This window comes from Lupinus angustifolius, unplaced genomic scaffold, assembly GCF_001865875.1.
Source record: "Lupinus angustifolius cultivar Tanjil unplaced genomic scaffold, LupAngTanjil_v1.0 Scaffold_102_10, whole genome shotgun sequence".
NCBI lineage: Eukaryota > Viridiplantae > Streptophyta > Magnoliopsida > Fabales > Fabaceae > Lupinus > Lupinus angustifolius.
Window position 1 is genome coordinate 62,267 of NW_017724719.1, and position 23,811 is coordinate 86,077.

At 36.6% G+C, this 23,811-nt stretch overlaps 1 protein-coding gene across 3 annotated transcripts; it reads left to right on the forward strand.

Annotated features, from left to right (window-relative positions):
* Positions 1 to 14,733: 14,733 nt before the first annotated feature.
* On the forward strand, positions 14,734 to 23,290 carry LOC109339763. 3 transcript variants are annotated; one of them, XM_019577281.1, is made up of 10 exons: positions 14,734 to 14,927; positions 16,150 to 16,238; positions 16,418 to 16,604; positions 16,650 to 17,368; positions 17,455 to 17,569; positions 18,205 to 18,996; positions 19,160 to 21,716; positions 21,985 to 22,178; positions 22,306 to 22,365; positions 22,626 to 23,290. In XM_019577281.1, the coding sequence occupies exons 1-10, from the start codon at positions 14,870 to 14,872 to the stop codon at positions 23,018 to 23,020; spliced, it is 5,166 nt and encodes a 1,721-aa protein (XP_019432826.1). In that variant the 5' UTR covers positions 14,734 to 14,869; the 3' UTR covers positions 23,021 to 23,290. The 3 variants fall into 3 exon arrangements, with proteins under 3 accessions (XP_019432826.1, XP_019432825.1, XP_019432824.1); XM_019577280.1 differs by having other exon boundaries at positions 16,418 to 16,593; positions 16,633 to 17,368; XM_019577279.1 differs by having other exon boundaries at positions 16,418 to 17,368.
* Positions 23,291 to 23,811: the final 521 nt, after the last annotated feature.

The window sequence follows — 23,811 nt, forward strand, 5'->3', positions numbered from 1 at the left end:
TAACTAGGGATGAGATGAAGGGTTTTTGTCGTCGGGAATGATTGAGCTACCAACACCCTTGATGAGGATGAACAACTTGTTGAACTCGGCACACAACCTCTTGTTTTGAGAATCAGTAGTTGTCTGAGTGAAGTTTCTCAAGGATTGATAGTGATTATCAATGTAGGCATTCTGATGCTCCTCAAAATTTTCTAAGTTCGTATCGTATGAGTCCTTCAGAGACTGAAAATGAAGATCCATCCTATTGTTGAGACGTTGTTCCATAGCATCCAAGTGAGCTTATCCAAAAGTTGGTTCTTGTATTGCATTTCCAGAAGACTCCCCCTGAGTAGTAGCATTTGGCTCATGTGTTTCATCTTAATCATCCTCACCAGAGGGGTCAAGGTTCACAGTGTTGAAATCCTCCTGGTATTGCCAAGTGTTGCCATACTTGTAAATGTCCATCTTGTGAATCAAACTTTCACCAATCAAATGATATTTATTAGAACATTCCACAACAATAGTATTAGAAATATCAATATTCAAATAGTCAATAATGCGCAAGATGAAAATACTATAGGGAAGCAACTTCAATTGCGATGTAGAGTCACTATACATGACCTTCAAGATCTCTTCAGGCCAATTAATTATCACATTTTCCTTGACAACATACATGAACCTCAAATCATTAATGGTAGGTTGTGCATGATTTGTTTCCTTTGAATCAGTATTTATGCAATCAGATAGTGCAGGAGCCTATTCTCTACGGATAATGATCCAACTTTTGTCAATTCACCTTGAACATACAATTGAGGTCTCCTCAAACATGACTTATACACTTTAGCAGCATCAAAAGAGTTGTTAACCCAATCACAATCTCCTAAACTAGCACCATTACACGATAATCCACCCACATTCATGAATATGTCATCATTTAGCTCAAATAACTTTCTAGTTATCATAGACCAATACTTCCCATCCTCGTATCTAAAATTAGCATAGTATTCCCTAACTAGTGCAGGGTAAATGTTACCTTTCAATTCCAAAAAGGGGACAGCCCCTTGTGCTTGCATTCCACGCGGAAAATCAAAGTTTTTTTCCCACTAACCAAATCAAATTGGCATACTTTATGTACGTAGGTTTTCTTCCCTGAAACTTGAGCAACCGAGTCTCTTGAAAAATCGAAGAGTAATATGGTTCTCCACGGTCTTGCCTTACCTGTTGGTTCGAGGGTACGACTTTTGGAGCACGTGGTGGACGTTGAGAGGTTGTCTTAATCCTTTATACACGACCTCTTTCCATTTCTAGTTGAAAACCCAAGTTGATTTGGAGGTTGAAGGAAGGATTCCCGGGATAGGTACCTATCTTTGGGTTTGGAATTGGGGGTAAACGGATTTGATGGAAATTAATGATGGAGAAGAAGGTTTATGGAGTGGAATAGGGTTGGAGTATTCGGTTTTAGGCTAGGTTATAGTTTAGGATTAATATTGAACTTGATCCTCTAAGATTTGAGAGAAAAGGGGATGAGGGAGGTTTCGAAAAATGCCCAGAAATGCTTCTATTTCTATTTAACTGCTGCAGTTAATCGATTAACTACCAGATGTAATCGATTAATCTGAGTTAAAAATAAAAGGTTTTAAAAAATTACACCCAGGTAATCGATTAAAATAAGGCCTTAATTGATTAAATAGAATCAGATACAGAATCAAGAGCGTTTTAGATGTTTAAAAGCATGCAACGATTTCTAACTCATAGAAGGCAATATTGAGCAGTCATATATATACATAGAGCTTATTTATAGAATCATGGATCATATAGGAATAACTAGCATTCAACATATTTTCATTTTGAAGCATACAAGGCAAATAATTATGCAAGGAAATAACATAAACTCAATCAATATATTTTTCATCAAGGATTCCTAGTTCTCTTTGAAGAACATAGAAAGTATCTCGTGAGAGGGGCATGGTGAAAATATATGCTAATTGCTTAGAGGTGTCTACAAATTCTAGCACACAATCACCTTTTTGAACATGATCACATAAAAACTGATGCCTTATTTTTATATGTTTGGTTCTCGAATGCAAAACGGGATTCTTGGAAAGGTTGATGGCTCTCGTATTATCACACTTAAAGGGGATCTTTTCTAGTTTAAGCCCAAAGTCCTTAAGTTGCTACTTCATCCAAAGGATTTGAGCGCAACACACGCTAGCGGCAATGTATTCCGCTTCTGCGGTGGACAAAGCAACACATGCTTGCTTTTTGTTGTGCCATGCCACTAAGGAACTGCCTAATAAATGACAAGTCCCACTAGTGCTCTTTCGATCCAACTTACACCCAGCAAAGTCGGAATCAGAGTAACCTACCAAGGATAATGAGGCATCCCTATGATACCATAATCCCATATTTATTGTTCCTTTTAAATATTTCATGATGTGTTTATCAGTAGTATAATGTGAATCTTTAGGCAAAGCTTGTAATCTAGCACACATACAAACACTAAACAGAATATCGGGGCGGCTTGCAATCAAATATAATAAAGAGCCGATAATCCCATGATATTTGGTTACCTCGATAGCTTTTTCCTTTTCATATTTTTATAGATAGCATGAGGGCACCATAGGAGTATATGCATCTTTACATTGCTCCATATCAAATTTCTTTAGTAATTCTTTGCAATATTTCGATTCATGAATGAAGATGCCACTTTCCATTTGTTTAATCTGAAACCCAAGGAAGAAGGTCAGCTCACCCATCATCGACATCTCGAACTCGCCCTGCATCATCTCAAAAAATTCCTTACAAAGGATGTCATTAGTATATCCGAAGATTATATCATCAACATATATTTGAACAACTAAAACATGATTATCTAATCTTTCGAACCCTTTTTCTAATAGGAATCAACTCATTCTATCGTACTAGGCTATGGGTGCCTGTTTCAGGCCATAGAGGGCCTTCTTGAGTTTATACACATGGTTCGGGTATTTGAAGTTTTCAAACCCTGGTGGTTGGTCTACGTACACCTCCTCTTGAATATAGCCATTTAAAAATGCGCTCTTAACATCCATTTGGAAGAGCTTAAAATTCATGATAGATGCAAAGGACAAGAGCATCCTAATGGCCTCAAGTGTGGCTACAGGAGCATAGGTCTCATCATAATCGATGCCCTCCTCCTAGTTTTAGCCTTTGCCACTAAGCGAGCCTTATTTCTAATGATCATGCCAGATTCATCTAGCTTGTTACGAAAGACCCATCTCGTATCAATCACGGGATGTTGTTTTGGTTTAGGGACCAATCCCAAACATTATTACGCTTAAATGGGTTTAGGTCCTCTTGCATAGCTATACCAAGTGTACATCCTTGATGGCTTCATCGATGGTCTTTGACTCTATTTGAGACACAAATGCAACAAAATTATAGAAATTGCGTAAAGAACTACGGGTTACCACCCCCGTAGATGTGTCACCAATCACCTTGTCTAGTGGATGATCCTTTTTGGTGTTCCATGCAATTGGCTTGTCCTGTTGCTCATCTTGAACTAATTGTTCTGCTTCTTCTTCTTGGATTTGGTTCATGTCCCTTGAATAAGCTTCTTCTAGCGCACCTAAAACATCATCAGGAAAGACCTTTCTCTTCTCTTTTGGAGAAGATTCGTGAAACTGAACATGAATAGACTCTTCTACTTGCATGGAATACTTGTTAAACACACGAAAAGCCTTACTGTGTAATGAATACCCTAGGAATATGCCCTCATCAGCCTTCGAGTCAAATTTTCCCAAAATTCTTTTTCCATTATTCAAAATAAAGCATTTGCACCTGAATGCATGAAGATGAGCAATATTCAGTTTTCGACCTTTTAAAATTTCATATGGGGTTTTTGAAAAAGTGGGTCTAAGAAGTATTCAATTCATTACATAACAGGCAGTGTGTACTACATTAGCCTATAAATACTTGGGAACCTTGCTCTCGTTTAGCATGGTTCTTGCGAGCTCATTTATAACTCTATTTTTCCTCTCAACAACTCCATTTGAAAGTGTGTATGTGTGGGACTTGGTCCCCAAACCTAATGATCATCCCGTAATTGGTACTCGATGGGTCTTCAGAAATAAACTTGATGAATCTGGCTTAATAATTCGAAATAAAGCACGTTTGGTGGCCAAAGGCTACAACCAGGAGGAGGGTATCGATTATGACGAAACCTACGCTCCTGTAGCCAGACTAGAGGCCATCAGAATGCTTCTTTCCTTTGCATCTTTAATGAATTTCAAACTTTTTCAAATGGATGTAAAAAGCGCCTTCCTGAATGGATACATTCAAGAAGAAGTTTATGTTGACCAACCGCCTGGTTTTGAAAATTTTAAATATCCGAACCATGTTTACAAACTTAAAAAGGCACTATATGGTCTCAAACAAGCTCCTAGAGCTTGGTATGACAGACTTAGTACCTTTCTTTTAGAAAAAGGGTTCGAGAGAGGCTTGGTTGACACAACGCTTTTTATTAGAAAATCAGAAAATCATGTTCTGCTTGTACAAATCTATGTAGATGACATAATATTTGGATCTACTAATGATATCTTGTGTAGAGAATTTTCTGAGATGATGCAGGGGGAGTTCGAAATGTCTATGATGGGAGAACTCACATTCTTTCTAGGATTGCAGATAAAGCAGCTAGAAAGTGGGATATTCATCCATCAGGCGAAATACTGCAAAGAGCTACTCAAGAAATTTGAAATGGACAAATGTAAGGAAGCTTCCACACCTATGGCATCTGCTTGCTACTTAGACAAAGATGAGAAAGGAAAAGCAATCGAGGTAACGAAGTATCGTGGTATGATTGGGTCTTTACTTTACTTAACTGCAAGTAGACCTGATATCATGTTCAGTGTATGCATGTGTGCGAGATATCAATCATCACCTAGAGAATCACACTATATAACTGTTAAAAGAATCATGAGATATCTAAAAGGAACTATTAACATGGGATTATGGTATCCTCGGGATGCCTCACTATCCTTGGTGGGTTATTCCGATTCCGATTTCGCCGGATGTAAGTTGGATCGGAAAAGCACTAGTGGTACTTGCCACCTATTGGGCAGTTCATTAGTAGCATGGCACAGCAAGAAGCAAGCCTGTGTTGCTTTGTCCACCGCTGAAGCGGAATACATTGCCGCTGGTGTGTGTTGCGCTCAAATCCTTTGGATGAAGCAGCAACTTAAGGACTTTGGTCTTAAACTTGAAAAGATCCCAATAAAATGCGATAATACAAGTGCCATTAACCTATCCAAGAATCCCGTTTTGCATTCTAGAACAAAGCATATAGAAATTAGACATCATTTTTTGCGTGACCATGTACAAAAAGGTGACTGTGTTCTTGAATTTGTGGAAACATCTAAACAGTTAGCAGATATTTTCACCAAGCCCCTTCCCAGGGATACCTTCTATGTTCTAAGGAGAGAACTAGGAATTCTTGATGAACAATATCTTGTTTAAAAATTGTTTAGCTGTTTGCATAAATTGTCTTGCTTCTCTATGCCTATGTGTTTCATGTTTGAATGATATATGTTAAAAATGCAAAAATATATCTCTTGATTAACTTCTTAATGTGATTATATATGTCTCGATAAATCTGTAATAATGCATACGTGTGTCCTAAAAAGTCGAAACCACTCTGCTGCCTAAAAACGAAATTTTCTCTGATTTAATCGATTATGCCAATAGTTAATCGATTACCTGGGCTTCATTTCTGGAAAATTCAAATTTTCTAAAACTTAATCGATTAAACAGCCCGTTAATCGATTACCTGGGCAATTTTTTTTGAAAATTCAAATTTTACACTGTTTTAATCGATTAAACCATCCCGTTAATCGATTAAAACCAGTACGTTAAAGGCAAACAGTGTCTCGGTCTTGCACTTTTTCTGACCTTTTCGCAACCTCTTTGCGCCTTGATTTTCTGAAACAGCAACAATACTAATCCAGGTGCAATAGGATTAAGTAAACCTCATCCTAAACCTCTCAAACCTTCCGAAATCATTCTATTTCATCCAAAAATCCACTCAATTCCGAATCATCCAATCCAAACCCTAGGTTAGGCTTTGCCCCTCTGTTCATCAATCTCAGTTTCGAGTTCATCATCTTCAATGGAGCAGAGTCGTCCAAAGCGGGTCAAGACTACAGCAACGCGCATTCGAAGAAGGGAAACCGGCTCACCCTCCACTCGGGACCGCGGTGACCCCTATTATTCCCTCATTTTGCAAGAGACCCGGTTGGCAAAATTTCAAGGCCGCAAGCCTACATACATCAGGTATGCCGACTTAACCTGGTTAGCGGAACAAAACTTTAGTTTTCCGCATGACATGGAGGCTCAAGGAGCCGTTCAGTTTTTGGAATTGAAGGGACGCGTATACCCTGCTCTAGTTAGGGAATTTTACGCTAATTTTAGATACAAGGATGGCAAATATTGGTCCATGATTTCCGGTAATCTGTTTGAGATGAGTGAGGATTTATTTCTGAATGTTGGAGGTTTATCGTCGTCTGGTTTTGGAATAGGGGACTGTTCTTGGGTCAAGGACAATTTTGATCCCGTTGATGTGTATAAGTCATTCCTTCGGGGCCCTCATCTGTATATTCAGGGTCAACTGACCAAGGCAGGGTCACTTTCTGTTGAGAACAGGTTATTGCATTATGTTATTGCTTACATATTAGTGCAGCGGAACACTAATCATGCACAGCCTACTGTGAATGATTTGCGTTTCATGTACGCTGTAAAGAATAACGTGATGATCAATTGGCCTGAGGAGATTCTGAAAATCATGAACAGCGTTTCATTGTCTCAGTCCAAGCTGCTCCCGTATAGCATTTTCATATCCCGCATTGTTGATTATTTGCGCATTGACATTTCTGATACCATCATTACTGAGTACACTGATAAAGATCACTTGGTGGGTGAGAGTCTCATTCATAAGATGGGAATTTACAAGTATGGTACTACATGGCAGTATCAGGAGGACTATACCACCTTTGATCTGGACTTGTCGGATAATGAGCATCAGGAGGATTTGGGTAATCAGAATGCAACTAATCAGGGGGAGTCGTCTGGAACAGCACCTCAGAGCTCTGTGTTTGGTTTAGCTCAGATGGAAGCCATGGAACAACGACTTAACAACCGCATGGATCTGCACTTCCAAGGGCTGAAGGACTCTTATTTTGCAGGTATGGAGCAATACGAGGAACGTCAGAATGCCTACACCGATAACAAAATTCAGGAGCTGAGGACTATGATTCAGTCTACCGCTGAGGCTCAGAATGCCATGTTCTGCTCAGAATTTCAGAAGCTGTCTATGCTTATCCAGGGAAATCAGAACACTGCTGTGCCTGATGATCAGCCTGTCTATCCTCCGCCTCAACCTTAGTTTAGCTGACCTTAGACCTAGGTTATCCTATCCTTAGGTTTATTTTTATCTTGTGGCACCTTCTGGATTTAGTTATCGTTGTTGCTTTCAGAACTGATTCGTATTTTGCTATTTGTCTTTTATTTGACTTTATGGCCTGTACTATTTCATGACTTTCTTTACTCTTTATGCTATGCAAATGTTTGTGTTTTTGCTATAATTATGTCAAAATAGCTTATTTGCCTTAGTGAATGGATCTTGATCATTTGAGATTTAATAATGCTTACAATGCTTAATATTTGATTAAATCTTGCATGCCATTCTCACTTCTTATTAGCTATTTTTTGTCCAATAAAGCGCATTTGTTCAATTTACCCATAAATGAAACAGGTTAATTTGTTAAAACCCAAATTAATTCATTAACATTGTTTTATGATTAACTAATATCTCTTCCTAGCTTTTTTGACCTGGGTTATCTTTTTGATAATGTCAAAAGGGGGAGAAAGGTTGTTTTGTTGCTTCTCAATTGTGCAGGTTGATCGTTATAACAGCTTCCGATAAATGTGCGCATTCCATCAACCTTGCCAACACAATCTTCAAGCTTATTCATCAAGCAATTGTTACTTTAAAATTGATGAACTTGATGTAGAGTTTGTCATCATCAAAAAGGGGGAGATTGAAAGTGTGCATGTCAAGAGGAACACTTTGGAAATATTTCGCTCCTTAGGAAATCTACACAAGAATCTCCTCCACCTTAGCGAATATATGACTCCACCTTGTTCAATGTCTAATTCTCTTTAATTTCTCCCCTACAACATAAACTTTATGAGTATCCTTGATGATGTTACCAAGAGTCTAGCTCTCCAAACTTGTAGTGCAGCTTCCCGTACCGCCATCAAATGGAACACACCACTTAGCCACATATTGCTAGGAAGTCTTTTGATATATTGGAAACTCTACAAAGAAGTTTACAAATAATCGTCCTCCTCAATACTTAGTCAAACTGAACCTTGGAGTTTCGTTGGAAAGCCTCAACTACGACAACCATTGTCTACTCCGACAATCCTAGTTCAAAAGAACTATAAAACTCCACCATAAGGAGGATACCTACAACACACACCTTGCGACAATGCTAACTAATGTCTGTATCACATCTTTGCATCCAAGCCAATGCTCATGTCACACCCCTACATCTCTACCAATGCTCGTATTACAACGTGCATCAAAGTCGATGCCCATGTTACACCCTATATCAAAGTTAGTTAGTGCCTCTGTGATTTTGTGGATATGCTAACAATTAACATCCTTCACTATGACGTCCAGACACGCTATTAGGATATTCCACTTCTCATCTCAAATTAGAACATTCTCTCATTATCTAGAGAGATATTGTCAGCACTTGTCTCTAGGTCAAACTCAACACATGAGTCCCTATCTCCACCTTGATCCTAACCTAATACATGAACTTATGGGGTTCTAGATCAACATATATCTCCCTCACTATAGTTCTACATTGTTTTCTTCTCCTTCAACTCATCTACTCTATCTTTGTTAGTACCTTTGACGCATTTTGTCTAGCCATCACACTTTCATCCTCTTTAGCCATTATCTGACGTCTGGATTAAGAGTCATCTACCAATTGGCTCTAATACCAATTGTTGGTGCAGTAGAACCGATTGTTGTGCAACATTGGCTACAAGCAATCAATTAAAGGCGTAGAATAAATAGAAGAGAAGAAACAATAGAATTTGCTAACGGGGTTCGGCCAATTGTGCCTACGTTCTAGGGAGCGCTGAGCGATTACCAAGATATTATTAGAGAATAAAGATTACAAACCCTAGCACACCCATGAGCCCACCTGCCCATGAGGTGTTTCTATTAGGTGCTTCTATCTGGTGCATATTATAATAAGGGAATTGAATCCAATATATAACATTGGTTACTCTACTCTATTCCAATACTAGACAATGTAAAACTAATACAATAACATATTTCAAACATCCCCAACAATAATAAAAATGAAAAAAGTAAGAAGAAATTGAACATGTATGTGTGGTCTTCTGTTATAGCATTAGTGAACAAACCCTTTCATGAACAATATATTACACACTATTCATAACCTTAATTTAGCATGATTGATGATTTTTGGTGTCTAATGGACTTTGTTTCACATGGTTTAGTGTTTTAGACTTTATTGGACTAATATTCCAAAAATGAGTTAATTTGGGATTATTTTGTCTCATTAAATCTATTATCATTTTCAGATCATATTTGGCACAAATGACATTTTGGGCATTATGAAAGTGGAAGATATGTGTTGAAGTGGAGATTGTATTTTTATTATAGGTGTTTTTATTTGTAAAATCGGTTTTAATTTTGAGCCCATTGTTTAAGGCCTATTTTCGGTTTTACTCTTTGTAAAAGAGAAAACCTGAATTTCATGACTACTCTCTACATTCACTCATTTTAATAATTCAGTTTTCGCCCCTTTTGCTCTACTAGGGTTTGCTAAACATTTTCGGTTTTCATTCATCTTCTTCATTTTCAATTTCTTTCTTCCACTCAATGGAAAGCTAAACTTGTAGACTACATTCCTTTGGTAATGTATCACAACTCTTGAGGTTTTGTTATTAATGTATTTTCGCTTTTTTTATTGTTGATTTCTTCTATGTTAGAAACTGGTTTATGAGTTTATCTTTGCTTAGTTGATTTACTCTCTAGTGCATGAATGCTTAGTTCGTGTGAATTTGTTAATCGTTTCATGCTTATGCTGATTTCGCGTAGTTAGATGCTTAGATTTTAGAACTTTGAATTGATTATCGCTTAGTTAATTGACTCTCGACAAATTCGGAAGTTAATGGTTGGAATCTGAAAATAATCTTTTGAAACCGAGGATTGAGTTGTGTACAAATGAACCAAAAAGATTTAGCTATTTTATAATATTGCTTAACTACTATTTTTGAATTTGATTTATGTTCATAATATCCAACAACAAAAACCTTGTATGTGTGAGTATAAGGTGTTTGAAGCTTTACTTAAAAGATAATCCTTGATAAATGACCTAGGAGTCACTTCCTAGTACTACAGTTTTTAATTATTACATTATTTGTATCGGGTACTGCCTTGATCACCCTTGATGTGTGCTTTCAAATTCATATGCATAATCAATTGCCTTATAAAAGGAGACCATCAATAACAGTGAGCAAGTTGTTGCCAAAAAGATCATTGCAAGTTCCTCTTTTATTTATATAAATATATATATATATATATCATTTAGTATTGTAGCTTGGTCTGGATTATTTTACAACCCAATGGGCCAAATAGAACACCCGAATGAAGCTTGTCATCCTAATCTAAGTCATTAGTGATTAAACATAGTCCTTCTTCTTTAACCCATGGATGTGATAAAGACTAGGCAAAAAGTACTTCAACAAGCACACATATGTCATATCGGTAAGCTATTTCCCACTCAAGATTAGTAGTTATATTAGTAGTCTTTCTTCACGGTTTGTGGTTGCACAACCACATGCATTTCTTCATTGACAATAACATCACTCTAGGCACACTTGTGAAAACAACTTTAGATCCGACTGTACTAACTTCATACGTTCATGGTGCAACAAATATAGAAGCTAGCATATCGCAGTAATTGCTTGTGGTGAATAAGTTGGTGCATAAGAACTAAAGCACTAAAAATCAATGGTTATAGTTCTTTCTTCATTGGTATCTTGCTTTAGTGGTGGTTGAGTAAATGGGCATTCATTTCAAATGGTTGCACCATGTTAATAAACAGTGAGTGCTCAGGAAAACAAAAGCAATTTGACTTACTAGTTTCCAATAACTTGTATTCATGTTTGTGATTTTGTATGAAGGTGGAGTGAATACCACCATGGGTATGGACAACTTGAGGGGTGGAGGAGGGATAAGTAAGATAGTGAACAACAAAGTTGAGAAGGTTAAGTAGAACTTTCCTTTCTTTTACACCATGCATTTCCCCAAGTGTTGAGTGACAATATGAACATAAAGGTGTTTATTTTTCACCATTTAATGGACAAATCATAGAATCAAGCAACAAAACTTTAAGATTCTCACATGAAACTCTTACCATATCCACGCATAGACTATGAGTTGGACTCAAGACACGAGGAGAAAGAGATTGTGATAAAAGAAAGTAAAACACTATGTGAAAAAAAACCCATACTCATATTGTTTTCAACTTCTCTTCTTCATTTTGCATCCTCACCTCTCGATAAAACTTTCTTTAATCCGCTTTGGATAAGAACTGCCCTCATTTGAACTCGCCAAATAGAAAAGCTAATTTTGTCAAACTTCTCAATATCAAAATTTGTAGATATTTTAAAATTCCCAATTGTGCAAGAGCTTTGATACAACTTGTTAGGGATAGAGCGCTAAGCGGAAGCACAATGTCAGATCAATCAATTAGGAACAAAAGAGAAGCAAGTAAAAGAGCAAGAAAATACCACACAAAATTTAACGTGGTAAAAAAGACCAATAAATCACTTAAAGTTGTACTATGTAAAAAAGAAGAGTACAATAAATCTTCTTATAATAATGAGGATAAATGACAATATTTTGTCTCACAAATACTCTCTCAAATGGAATAAGAATTCTCACCGAAACATACCCACAAAGTATATGTGTATATGAAGAAAAAGGAGGTGGTGTGTGTTGATGAATTTGTGATGCTTATAATGCTCAATGCACTTCATGATGTTGCCTTTTATAGGTAATGAAGTGGTCAATCTTAGCAACCAAGATTGAAAAGATTTCTTAGCAAACAAGTTTGTCAAAGCTTACAAAGGAAGTCATGCAAAACTAGTAAAGCAAGTCTTCAAAAACTTATGAAGGAAGAGAACCACACATCTAACAATTATAATGTTCTTCTATTTAATCATTTTTACCCCACATTATTGTGTGGTATGAGTTTTAAGAATTCATCTGCAAGGTATATTTGGTTAATCTGGTGTGCCCATTTGATTAATCATTTTTTACCACAAATTATTGTGTCATATTCTGAACAATTAAAATACTTTATTGAGATAAATTATATGATTTTTATTTTCCAAATGAATGATCGGTAAATAATCATTGGTCCTGCCAACAAGATGTTAGAATAATGATATAAGGTTCTGCTAGATTACTATGATAACTAAAATATGAATGATTCAATTCATATGAAATATATTTATTGGAAAAGACAACTATACATCCTAATATGGATTAGTTTCTTATCTAAAGGGTAAGGGGGAAATAATCACTGATTCTTTTTTAGTAAATATGATCATTGGTTTAACTCATCCAATTCCGCTTTCATCCATTTCCCCGAACTAAATAAATAAATAGAATATCTTCATAACTCCGTCGGTATTTTAATATATAAAAATATATCTGCTAGAGTTTTCTATTCTACACTTGTATCTTCAAAAATTCATATTATCACTAACTTTTAAATATACAAATAATACAAATAAATATACATGATTTCCTAACAATATACAAATTTTAACAGTGAAATTAATACTTTGGTCCAAAATAAATTATTTATATAGATATTAATACATTAATATTAAATTCATATTAATATTAAATGTATTTATATCCAAGTTTATCCCAAATAAAGTCATAAAATGATTAAACTTATTTGTGTATACTTGATTATTGATTGAAGTTATTTGTTGTAATCTTATTACTTAAAACAACATTAAATCCCTATAACAAAAAATTCACGATATTATTTTTATTTAAAATAAAAATTTAATTCTTAAACACTGAACAATTAAATTTGTATATTTAGGAGAAAAATAAAACTAAACCCCAATTATAAATGTTTTCAATCAATTCGAGTGGATTTGATATTTTTTTATATTAGAAGAGTATCATTTATTTTTTGTTTATAAAGAACTTGTCCCCTCATAGAGTGGGCGATGACAACTTAATAAAAGTCACTCTCAAAAATAAATCTTTAACTTTTGTTTACTAATGATCTAGTGTGATCTTAAAAGATTAAACCAACACTTTGATTTAATTACTAAAAGCTTAAAATCTATGTATTATTATTATAAAGATCTATATATCGTTAATATATAATTTATCATGTATTTATATTATATTTTTTTGAAGAATCAATAATAATGAAAGTAAATAATGGATGATATAAACATACACCATAAGTGTATATAATATTTTTCTCTCCTAACCTTTTGGTTAGAATTTTTTGGTATGACTTTGTTTGCTTGCTCTAAACACCAAGGACAATTTAAGAGTGAATGATATTTAAGAAGAGGATAAAGTATTTTGTGATATAATGAGATAAATTATTTCATTTAACTACTAAAATCATGACATGTATCTTATTTAATCATTTTCTATAAAATATTTTTAAAAATAAATAAAATAATACACATCTCATACTTTTACTAATTGAATAAAATAAATTATATTATGAGGATATACTTTATTTTCAATTAAAAATGAAGATGAATAATATAACACAATTTAAAAATCTCTCAACATTTGGTTTTGGTCAATGATGTAAAAACTGTAACGTACCGGCCGGTTCGACCGGAAAACTGGTGAACGTTCCTCTAACCGGTACGGTACAAATGTTGAACCGGTCAAGTATCAAAACCAGTCAAAACCGGTGAACCAAACGATATTTGACTAAATCGGCCGGTTTATACACATATTTGTTTAAAAAAAAGTTATAAACTTAAAAACTCATTAGAATGTGACTCATCTTTCCAACACATCTTTAACACTTTAAGGCACATGCTTCCAAGACATACTTAGATTACACATTTTGGTTCCTAACGTTCGTGTGTAATCTCAATGATATTTGTATAATCTTGGAGTACACTGTATGAAGATAGGATTTTGTGCAAAAATATAATATCGATATGAGACAACTTTGACTCATTGGTGTTAAATGTTAAAACTCCAAATTTATTTGTTTTGTAGAGTGAGTTGTAAACTTGTGTCATTTATTTATATTTTGCGGTTGTTAAATGATACTTTTGGATTGATATATGTTTTGTAATTTAGACTTTGAATTTGTTAAAAACTTAAAGTTGTTTGTTTTTGTGAATTTTGAGTATATTATGAATATAGATCATAAATTTGAGTACCTACCTATTCAAAATTTGTTTTATTGTTATAGGTTTATATATATATAAATATAAGCAGATATGTCTGGTTTAACCGACATGCATTTTAATTACTAAACCACCGCTTGAACTATTATACCACTATAGGAGTACCTTAGACCAATTAACAACATTTGTTTTGGTGCATACATTTTTTCTGGGCACACTAACCTGCGCCTAAAGGGTTACATTGTGTAAAGGTGCACCGTAAACATTTTATCTTGGGTTTCAAGCTTAACCTATATTCCCCCCTTCGTTGTATTCTCTTACCTTCGCTCTCTGCACTAAAAAGGGTTTTTCAGTTTCTCTCACTCACTCTCACCGATCATCACCAATGGCTCAACGCTCCTCCGATTCTCGCATCAATGTCCCTTCCTTTCAGATCTCCAAAGGTTTTTTCATCTTCAAATTTTTCCTTTTTTTCCCTTTTCATTTTTCATAACTCCAATGTTTTTTAAATAATTTACTCTTCAAAATTTCCGATTCTCTTTCTTTTTAGCTCGTAAATAGTAGTTCATACTAGTTTCTTTACGTTTTTTTCAAAATTAAAAAAATGCACTTCATTCCTGTGTTCGAGTTTATTAGGGTTTTGGGTCGAGTTGAGTTGAGATTATTTTTTATGGACCCTTTTTATAAGGTTTTAGTTTATTGAATTTTGAACTATCTCTTAATGTAGTGTGGTTGTGTCATTTTTATTTTAAATATTTTGCCCGTGCTGTATTAACTCACATATTTATATTGCATCAGAAAATCACTATTTTATAAAATTGAAGTATTTATATTTAATCTTTGTTTTGAATTTGTAGTTTTCTGGTTTTATTTTGGGTCCTATGGCTGAAATTAGAAAATTGTGGTTCTTGGAATTGTGTCAATTTTTCTTTACCAAAATAAGTGGTAAACATTTGAGATTAGATTGCTTTGATGTGATTGTACTTGATGTTGCTTGATATGCTGGGTTATAGTGTGGCACGTTTCATTTCTTTTAGAAGGATTGATTATGATTACATATTAATTCGTAACTCATAAGTAAAAATATCCCAATTCATTCATGTAGGTGATATGTAATATGTGTTAATTTACTCCACATCTGGTCATATGCTTATTCTATTTCCTACTTATCACAAGAGACGATCATTTCATAATTAATATATTTTTCTTCAAAAAAATATTCTATGGGTTGTCCCATGCAATGACAAGGTTGTTGCATAGTGACTATGATGAGGTCACGAGTTCAAATCCTGGAAACAACCTCTCCGTAGGGTAAGACTACATACATCTACCCTCCCATACCCCACTAGATGGGAGTCTTGTGCACTAGACCGCCTTTTTATGGGTTGACTCATTCATCTCTTATTTTGTTTTCTTGGTGTGCATGTTTGTTTTGGAACAGAAGTGATAAGTTTGTTTTCCTTAGTGGACTGAAGTGTCTGTTTGGTAAACTGTGTTCTAATTCATATGGTGACAAAAGGGTTTTGATATTAGCTTTTTCTTTGTTGTCTTTCATACTTTTTGCGTACCTTTTGAAACTAGCATTAATAGCTTTTGGTGAAAAAATTGTTTGGATTATATCTTGGATTCTTTTTAATAACTGAAGATTCTATCCCTTTTGTGCAGATCTCCCTGGCTCTGACAATCCTATTCCACTTTCACCACAATGGCTTCTGCCAAAGCCAGGGGAGAGTAAGCCTGGAACTGGAACTGTGGTGTGTATTGACTACTTCTGAATTATTATTATTTTAAAATTTGGCCTGTTTGTAATTTTCTAGAATGTTTTTTTTTTTCAAAACACAAGACTTGTATCCACCTTTTGAATTTCAAATAATTTATAACTGCTTGAAGCGGTTTGACATTTCCGCTTAACTCTATATGTCACATGACTCAGGAAAACCATGTGAATCCAAATTCACCATTTGGCAATCGCTCAGACATTGTTAAAACATCTGGAAATGGTGAGGATGTGCATGATGTTCAGAAGAAAAAAGACGTCTTTAGGCCATCAATGCTTGACTCAGAAAGTGGACGCCATGATCGTTGGCGTGATGAAGAGAGAGACACTAAGTCCTCCATACGTAAGCGTGATGACGAGAGAGACACTAAGTCCTCCATACGTAAGGATCGTTGGAGGGATGGAGGCAAAGACCTTGGTGATGCTCGGAGGGTGGATCGGCGGACAGAAAATTCTTCTACGAAAAACTTTGGAGAAGCACGCCGTGGTCCATCTGATAGATGGAATGATTCAGGAAACAAGGACAGTAACTTTGATCAGCGGCGTGAGAGTAAGTGGAACACACGCTGGGGTCCTGATGAAAAGGAGCCAGAAGGTCTTCACGAAAAATGGAATGACTCTGGAAAAGATAGTGACTTACTTCATGATAAAGGCCTGCCTTACATTTCTAATCATGGGAAAGATGAGGAGGGTGATCATTATCGGCCATGGAGACCTAGTTTTTCACAAAGCCGTGGAAGGGTAGAGCCTAATCATCCCCCAAATTCAACACCAAACAAACAAGCCTCTACATTTTCCTATGGGCGTGGGCGTGGCTGCGGGGAGAATACTCCCCCAGCCTTTACTATTGGACATGGACGGGCTGGTTCTGGTGGTAGCTCAATGAATAATAGCACATATTCTGGAACTGTATTGGATAAAGTTGAAAGTGGACATGGAGAACCTTGTGCCTTTAGATATAATAGGACAAAGTTGCTTGATGTGTATAGATTGACTGATATAGGTACAAATAGAAAACTAGTAGAAGATTTTGTGCAGGTACCTAATCTTACCCAGGAGAAACCGTTGGAGCCTCTAGCTCTTTCTGTACCAAATTCTGAGGAACTGGTAATTGTTGATTTTGCAATTTGTTTTTTACTAGTTACCATTGTCATTTATGTTGTTTTAAAGGAATGCCTTTTCTGTTTGAGCAGTCTGTCTTGAAGGGTATTGAGAAAGCTGAAATACTTAGTAGTGGTGCATCTCAGGTGCCAAAAGATGGAAGGGGCTCAACAGATTCTACTCATACAAGACGAATGAAGCCCCAAGGTACATGCTGGATATAAATGTACAGATAGGTTTGGGTGGAGGATATAACCTTTAGACCTGAACCTTTTGGGGGGCTGTGGTGATAATTATAGAGATTGAAGTTGTCATTTTGAAAATTGGTTATGTGTATTGCTCTAAAGGTTCTTTAAAGGAATAGAAAAACAGTTGATTATATCTGCCAAACTGATATGAAAAAGTATAGAATCTTAAGGTATCCTCCAACAGGTTTAAAAATGATGGTATGGATGATGGAAGAAGTCAACAAAAGTCTGAGATAGGTCATTTTAAGATCGCATTGTACACTATAACATGCTTCTGTTTCTATTTGGGCTTTGAAGGTGATATTCATATTACTACATAGCACAAATTGTTTTAATCAGTGATGATATGCTCACCTGGTCAAAACATTTTGGTTCTTCATTAGTGTTCCGCTCTACTATATTGTTTTTGCTAATACCAAATTTTAATCCATCATCTGTTTCATCTTATTCAGTCTTTTCTTTCATGTGTATAGCTTAATTGATTTGCCAACTTGCTTGCATATGTGCACTGTACTTTTAGGCATTTCGTGAGTATAATTCCTTTGTCCACACTCCACACTCATCAGGATTTTTTCTGATAAATGTTTTGTACAGATAGAGGTGAGGATGGAGGTTCTTACAGTGTGGCTGATGATGTGCCCATTAATAGAGATTCATCCTTTGAAGGAAATACTATTGTCCATCCTGGTGCTACATGGCGAGCTACACCTTTGGGTGAACATTCAAGCTCTCTCTTGCATGATAGTAGAGATGTGCCTAGTGATGTTAGGCCAAGAAAAGTAGATAAGAGTTCACACCAGCCAAATGATCCTCATAATCAACAGGAAACTAATTTGGCTTATTTATCTGACTCTAAAGATGTAAGTAAGTGGCAAGCTAACGATGATCCTAATGTCAAGCGGAAGCTTTCTGGCATTTTTGACAGCGAACTTGAAACCAGGAGAGTTCCACAGACTGCTCCAGAAGAGCTGTCCCTTTTTTACAAAGACCCTAAGGGTCAAATTCAAGGTCCATTTAAGGGTATTGATATTATTGGATGGTTTGAGGCTGGATATTTTGGTATTGATTTAACTGTTCGTCTGGAAAACTCAGCGGCTGACTCGCCGTGGTTGTCTCTTGGTGATGTAATGCCCCATTTACGAGCTAAAGCCCGACCACCACCTGGGTTTTCAGGACCAAAACTTAATGATTCTGTTGATGTACCAGGCCGGCCAAATTCCAGTACCTTAGGGAATAACCTTCATAGTTTGAGTGAGGCTGATATGTTGAGAAGTGGTTCTAGGCACATGCAAAGTTCTGCTACGGATTCTGAAAATAGATTTCTGGAGTCACTCATGTCTGGTAACAAGGGCAGTCCTCCGCTGGATGGTCTGACATTGCCAGAAGGTTCTTACCTGTTTTTATTTTTTGTTTCCAGTTTTTTCTTTAATAATTTGGATGTAAATGTTTTCCATGCATTGGATTTGGCCTTGTAATTTTTCCTATATAAGGTATTGATTATGTTTTATGATGACTATGTTTAAAACCCTTTATGGTCTATGCATTGCAGGTTTACAAGGTTTTGTTGGAAATAACTCTGGTAGTGTGGGCCCAGCTGGAGTAGATAGTGGAAACAATCTTCTCTTGCTAGCAAAGAGGATGGCACTTGAGCGACAGAGGTCCTTACCCAATCCTTATCCATTTTGGCCAGGGCGAGATGCAGCGATTCTTCCACCGAAATCGGATATTGTCCCAGATGCATCACTGCATTCAAAACTTTTGTCTTCAGTGAGTGACAATTCCCGCCTACCCCAGTCCCAAACTTCTGAGATGTTGTCGATCATGCAAGGATTATCCGACAGGACATCTGCTGGCTTAAATAATGGCATTGCTGGATGGGCAAATTATCCCTTACAAGGTGGATTGGATTCTCTTCAGAATAAAGTTGAATTACATCATGACCAAAATTTACCTCAAGTGCCATTTGAAATTCAACAACAAAGGTTGCATGCACAAAACCAGTTGGCTTCTGGTTTACTGCAAGATCCACAAGTATTGAATTTGTTGCAACAACAATACTCGTTGCAGTTTCATTCTCAGGCAGCTGCTCCAACATCACAGATGCCATTGTTAGATAAGCTTCTGCTGCTGAAGCAACAGCAGAAGCAAGAGGAGCAGCAACAGTTATTGCGTCAGCAACAGCAACTGCTTTCACAATTGCTGCAGGACCAACAGTCTAACCAGCGCTTTGGAGATTCCACGTATGGCCAGTTGCAAGGAAGTGGAATACCAATGGGGAATTTGCATGTGGATCCTTCTCAACTTCGACCACCACCACAAGAGATTTTTCCCATGAGCTCTAAGACACCAATTCCTGCTGTGCATGATGAGCACAGTAGTAATTATTTGAATTTACCTCCGAAAGTTAGCCAAGATACAAATTTTAATGTAAGAAGTGAAGGTTCTGTACATCTGCCGCACCAGTTATTTGAGAATACTAGTAAAAATAATTGGGGCTCTAGTCTTCCTAAACAAATTGATGTTGAACATTCCCAATTGCATGATAAGAACAGATCCGAAGAGGAACCCCACATTGTGCAGAAACCTCTTTCTGTTTCTGACTTTACTGCTATGTCTGTGGTGGAGGTTCCGGCTGTGGAGTTGCCAGGTAACACTTTTAGATATGATGGCACTGTTGTGGCTGCGACTTCTCAGCCTGATGTGAGTTATCTTGGTAAGGATGTGGAGATCAAATCAGATATTGTGCTTGAAGAGCATCAAGCTGGAAGAGATGACTTCATTGTTGAGCCCTCTGTGGTAGATGCACGAAATGTTGGAGCAAGTGAACCTAAAAAGTCAACTGAGAAGAAATCTAAGAAGCAAAAGTCTTCCAAAACTCAGTCATCTGATCAAGCAAATGGATTGCTGAAAATTGTGACTTTGCAGCAGTCAGAAGCTAAAATGCCAAATTTTAGTGATGTAAAGTTGGGAGAAGCCAACAAGGATGTAACAAATCTTCAACAAAGAAGTAAGGGAAATCAAATTAGAGTTCCTGTCAAGGAGACAGCTGATCATCAAGAACCTGCTTCCCTGTGTGCTAATGTTTCTGAAAGCATCCCTGAAAAAGTCATTGCGAGTGAGTCCACTAAGGCCATTGGTTTGGTTCCCAAATTGAATACTGATTCACCTGCAGGACGAGCTTGGAAACCTGCTCCTGGTGTGAAGGCAAAGTCTTTAATAGAAATTCAACTGGAAGAACAAAAGAAAGCAGTGACAGAAATGCTTGTATCTGAGATTGCTACTTCCATTAATTCCATGAATCTGACAACTCCCTGGACTGGGGTGGTGGCCAATCCCGAGCCTGGAAAGATTTCTAGTGAAAATCACAGAGGAAGCAACATAGAATATCTGATTAAACCTGAATCTTCTGAAAACTTGAAGAGCAAGAAAAGCCCACTACATGATCTATTGGCAGAAGAAGTTTTGAAGAAATTTAACGAAAGAGAATCTGATATTGCAGATGATACATCCTCGCAAAATATAGGTGTCCTTTCTGAATCACTGGATGATTCCAATTTTATTGAGGCAAAAGAAAGTAAAAGAAGCCGGAAAAAGTCAGGAAAATCAAAGGGTTCAGGAACTAAAGCCTCTGTGCCTGTTGCATCTAATGAAATGCCCATAGCTTCAAGTCCTGTTGAAAAGGGGAAGATGTCCCGCTCTTTGCAGCAGGAGAAGGAAGTATTGCCTGCAATTCCGGCAGGACCATCACTGGGGGATTTCGTTCTCTGGAAAGGAGAGCAAGAGTCTCCAAGCCCATCTCCTTCTCCCGCATGGTCTACTGTGTCTGGCAGGGTTCCTAAACCAACTTCATTACGGGACATTCTAAAGGAACAGGAAAAAAAGGCATCCTCTTTAGTGCCTGCCAGCCCAATTCCTACCCCTCAGAAATTACAGCCTGCCCAGGCTAATTGGAGTATTGATTCTTCACGGTCAACTTCAGCTTCCTCTCCATCCAAAGCGGCCTCTCCAATACAGAGCAACAACTCTCATGCTTCTCAGTCAAAATACAAAGGGGATGATGACTTGTTCTGGGGTCCAATTGAGCAATCTAAGCCAGAAACTAAGTTGTATGACTTCTGTCTCTTTGCTCTGTCATTAGTATGATCTTGTTTGGTTTTGATTATTTTATGCTCGAAGCTTTTTCAGCAAAAATCTCTCATGATCTTACCTTCACCATTGCCTCTTTGCAAGCTAAGGCTGTGGTTTTGGTTTAAAACTTGAATACTTAAAAGTAACATACAACAGCAGGCAGCTAATATGACTTTCCATAAATACCCAGTTATTATGGGCAGGGCTGGTATGCTATGGCTGATTTACTGTTGCCTTTATGAGCAGGTCAGATTTTCCTCAGCTTGCAGGCCAGGGGAGCAGGAGGTCAAAAAATGTGCCCTTGAAAGGTAATTCATCTGGATCATTATCTCGTCAAAAATCAGTGAGTGGCAAACCAACTGAACCGTCTCTATCATCATCACCTGCCTCTTCTCAATCAATACTGAAATCGAAAAAAGATGTGATGACTAAGCATTCTGGTAAAAGTGATATATTGCTCATTAATTCATTATTTCAAGTTCAGTATAATAGTTCCACTTGCGCAGTAGTTCTGCTGATTGACAAACTCTAATGATTCTGACCTATTAACTCTTTTATGATTTTCAGAGGCCATGGGCTTCAGAGACTGGTGTGAAGATGAGTGTGTGAGGCTTATCGGGACAAAAGGTATGCCTGCCATTTTTTGTTTTGGTTGCTGCTTTAGCGTTGGTTTGTAACTTGGTTTCTTTGTGTGGAATTAAAACAGTTAAAGGTTTATGTACGTGTTGCCGTGTTTAGCATTTGTTTGACATACTTCAATTATTATACCACACGTTAGGATGAGTATATCATTAGCACTGTCTGAACCTCACAGCTTATAGGTTTTCAGCCAAGAGTACTTGAAGTGCAATGCATATCTCTTTTAATCATATATTTTTTGGTTGCAGATACAAGTTTCCTTGAATTTTGTTTGAAGCAATCCAAATCCGAGGCCGAGACGCTTCTCACAGAAAACCTTGGCTCATATGACCGTGACCATAAGTTCATCGATAAGTTCCTGAATTACATGGAGATGTTACCATCAGATGTCCTGGAAATGGCTTTTAAGAATAGGAGTGATCAGAAAGTTAGTGGACCTGGTGTTGGACCCATGCTATCTACAAATGCAGCTCCTGCCGCCGCTGCAGATATGCAGGATGTGGACAACACTGAAGGATCATCAAAAGGAGGTGGTGGAAAGAAGAAGGGTAAGAAAGGGAAAAAGGTAAGCCCTTCAGTTTTGGGATTCAATGTTGTGAGCAACCGGATCATGATGGGTGAGATACAGACAATAGAAGATTAAGGTTAGTGGAGCATGACATAAAAAATTAAGAGACTATTTATGAAGATGTTTGTTGCGGTAGATGTAAATACATTTTGGACTTTGTAATTACTTTTTTCTGGTGTAGGGTTTTTATTTATTTTACAGAGAAATGGCAGCAGTATTTATTGGATCTGCTTAACCAATATCGTAATTTAGGACTTGTTTTAACTTTGATTGCTCTGAGAATGATATAATCTTATGTCAGTCTTTGATTCAATTTATTTAATCATTTGCTTTCAATCTATATAATTGCTTGTGCACATATAGTTTTCTTGATTTCAATTATGTTACTGTTGCCTTGGATAAAAACATTGAGAAAAATATCAAGAGAACTCAAGTGGTTTCAGTAAGATGCCGTGAATATTGAACTATATTTTCTTTGATTAAGATTTTTTAGCTCTTTATTCTAGTCCTTAAGATCAAGTTTAAGAAAATCATATTCTTATTAAAGTGAGACCAGATTCATTGTCCAACAAGGGCTAGGCATACCATATATATACAATAAGGAGGCTTCAGCGACACGGTCTTGAGTTGTAACTTACTACCTCTTCACTATTGGCTTAAAAACAGATTTTTTTACTACCGGTAGTATCTGTTAATCCAATTAGTAAGAAACTAATTATTTATTTGACTGTCATTTTCAACGGGTATTGTTTTCACGAATTAAATATTTAATCTTTTGGTCTTTTTGCGAATTTAATAAACCTTATCACCATTAGATTAATGTTTTGTTGGTATCTGCATATTTTTTCACAATAGTACAGTAGTAT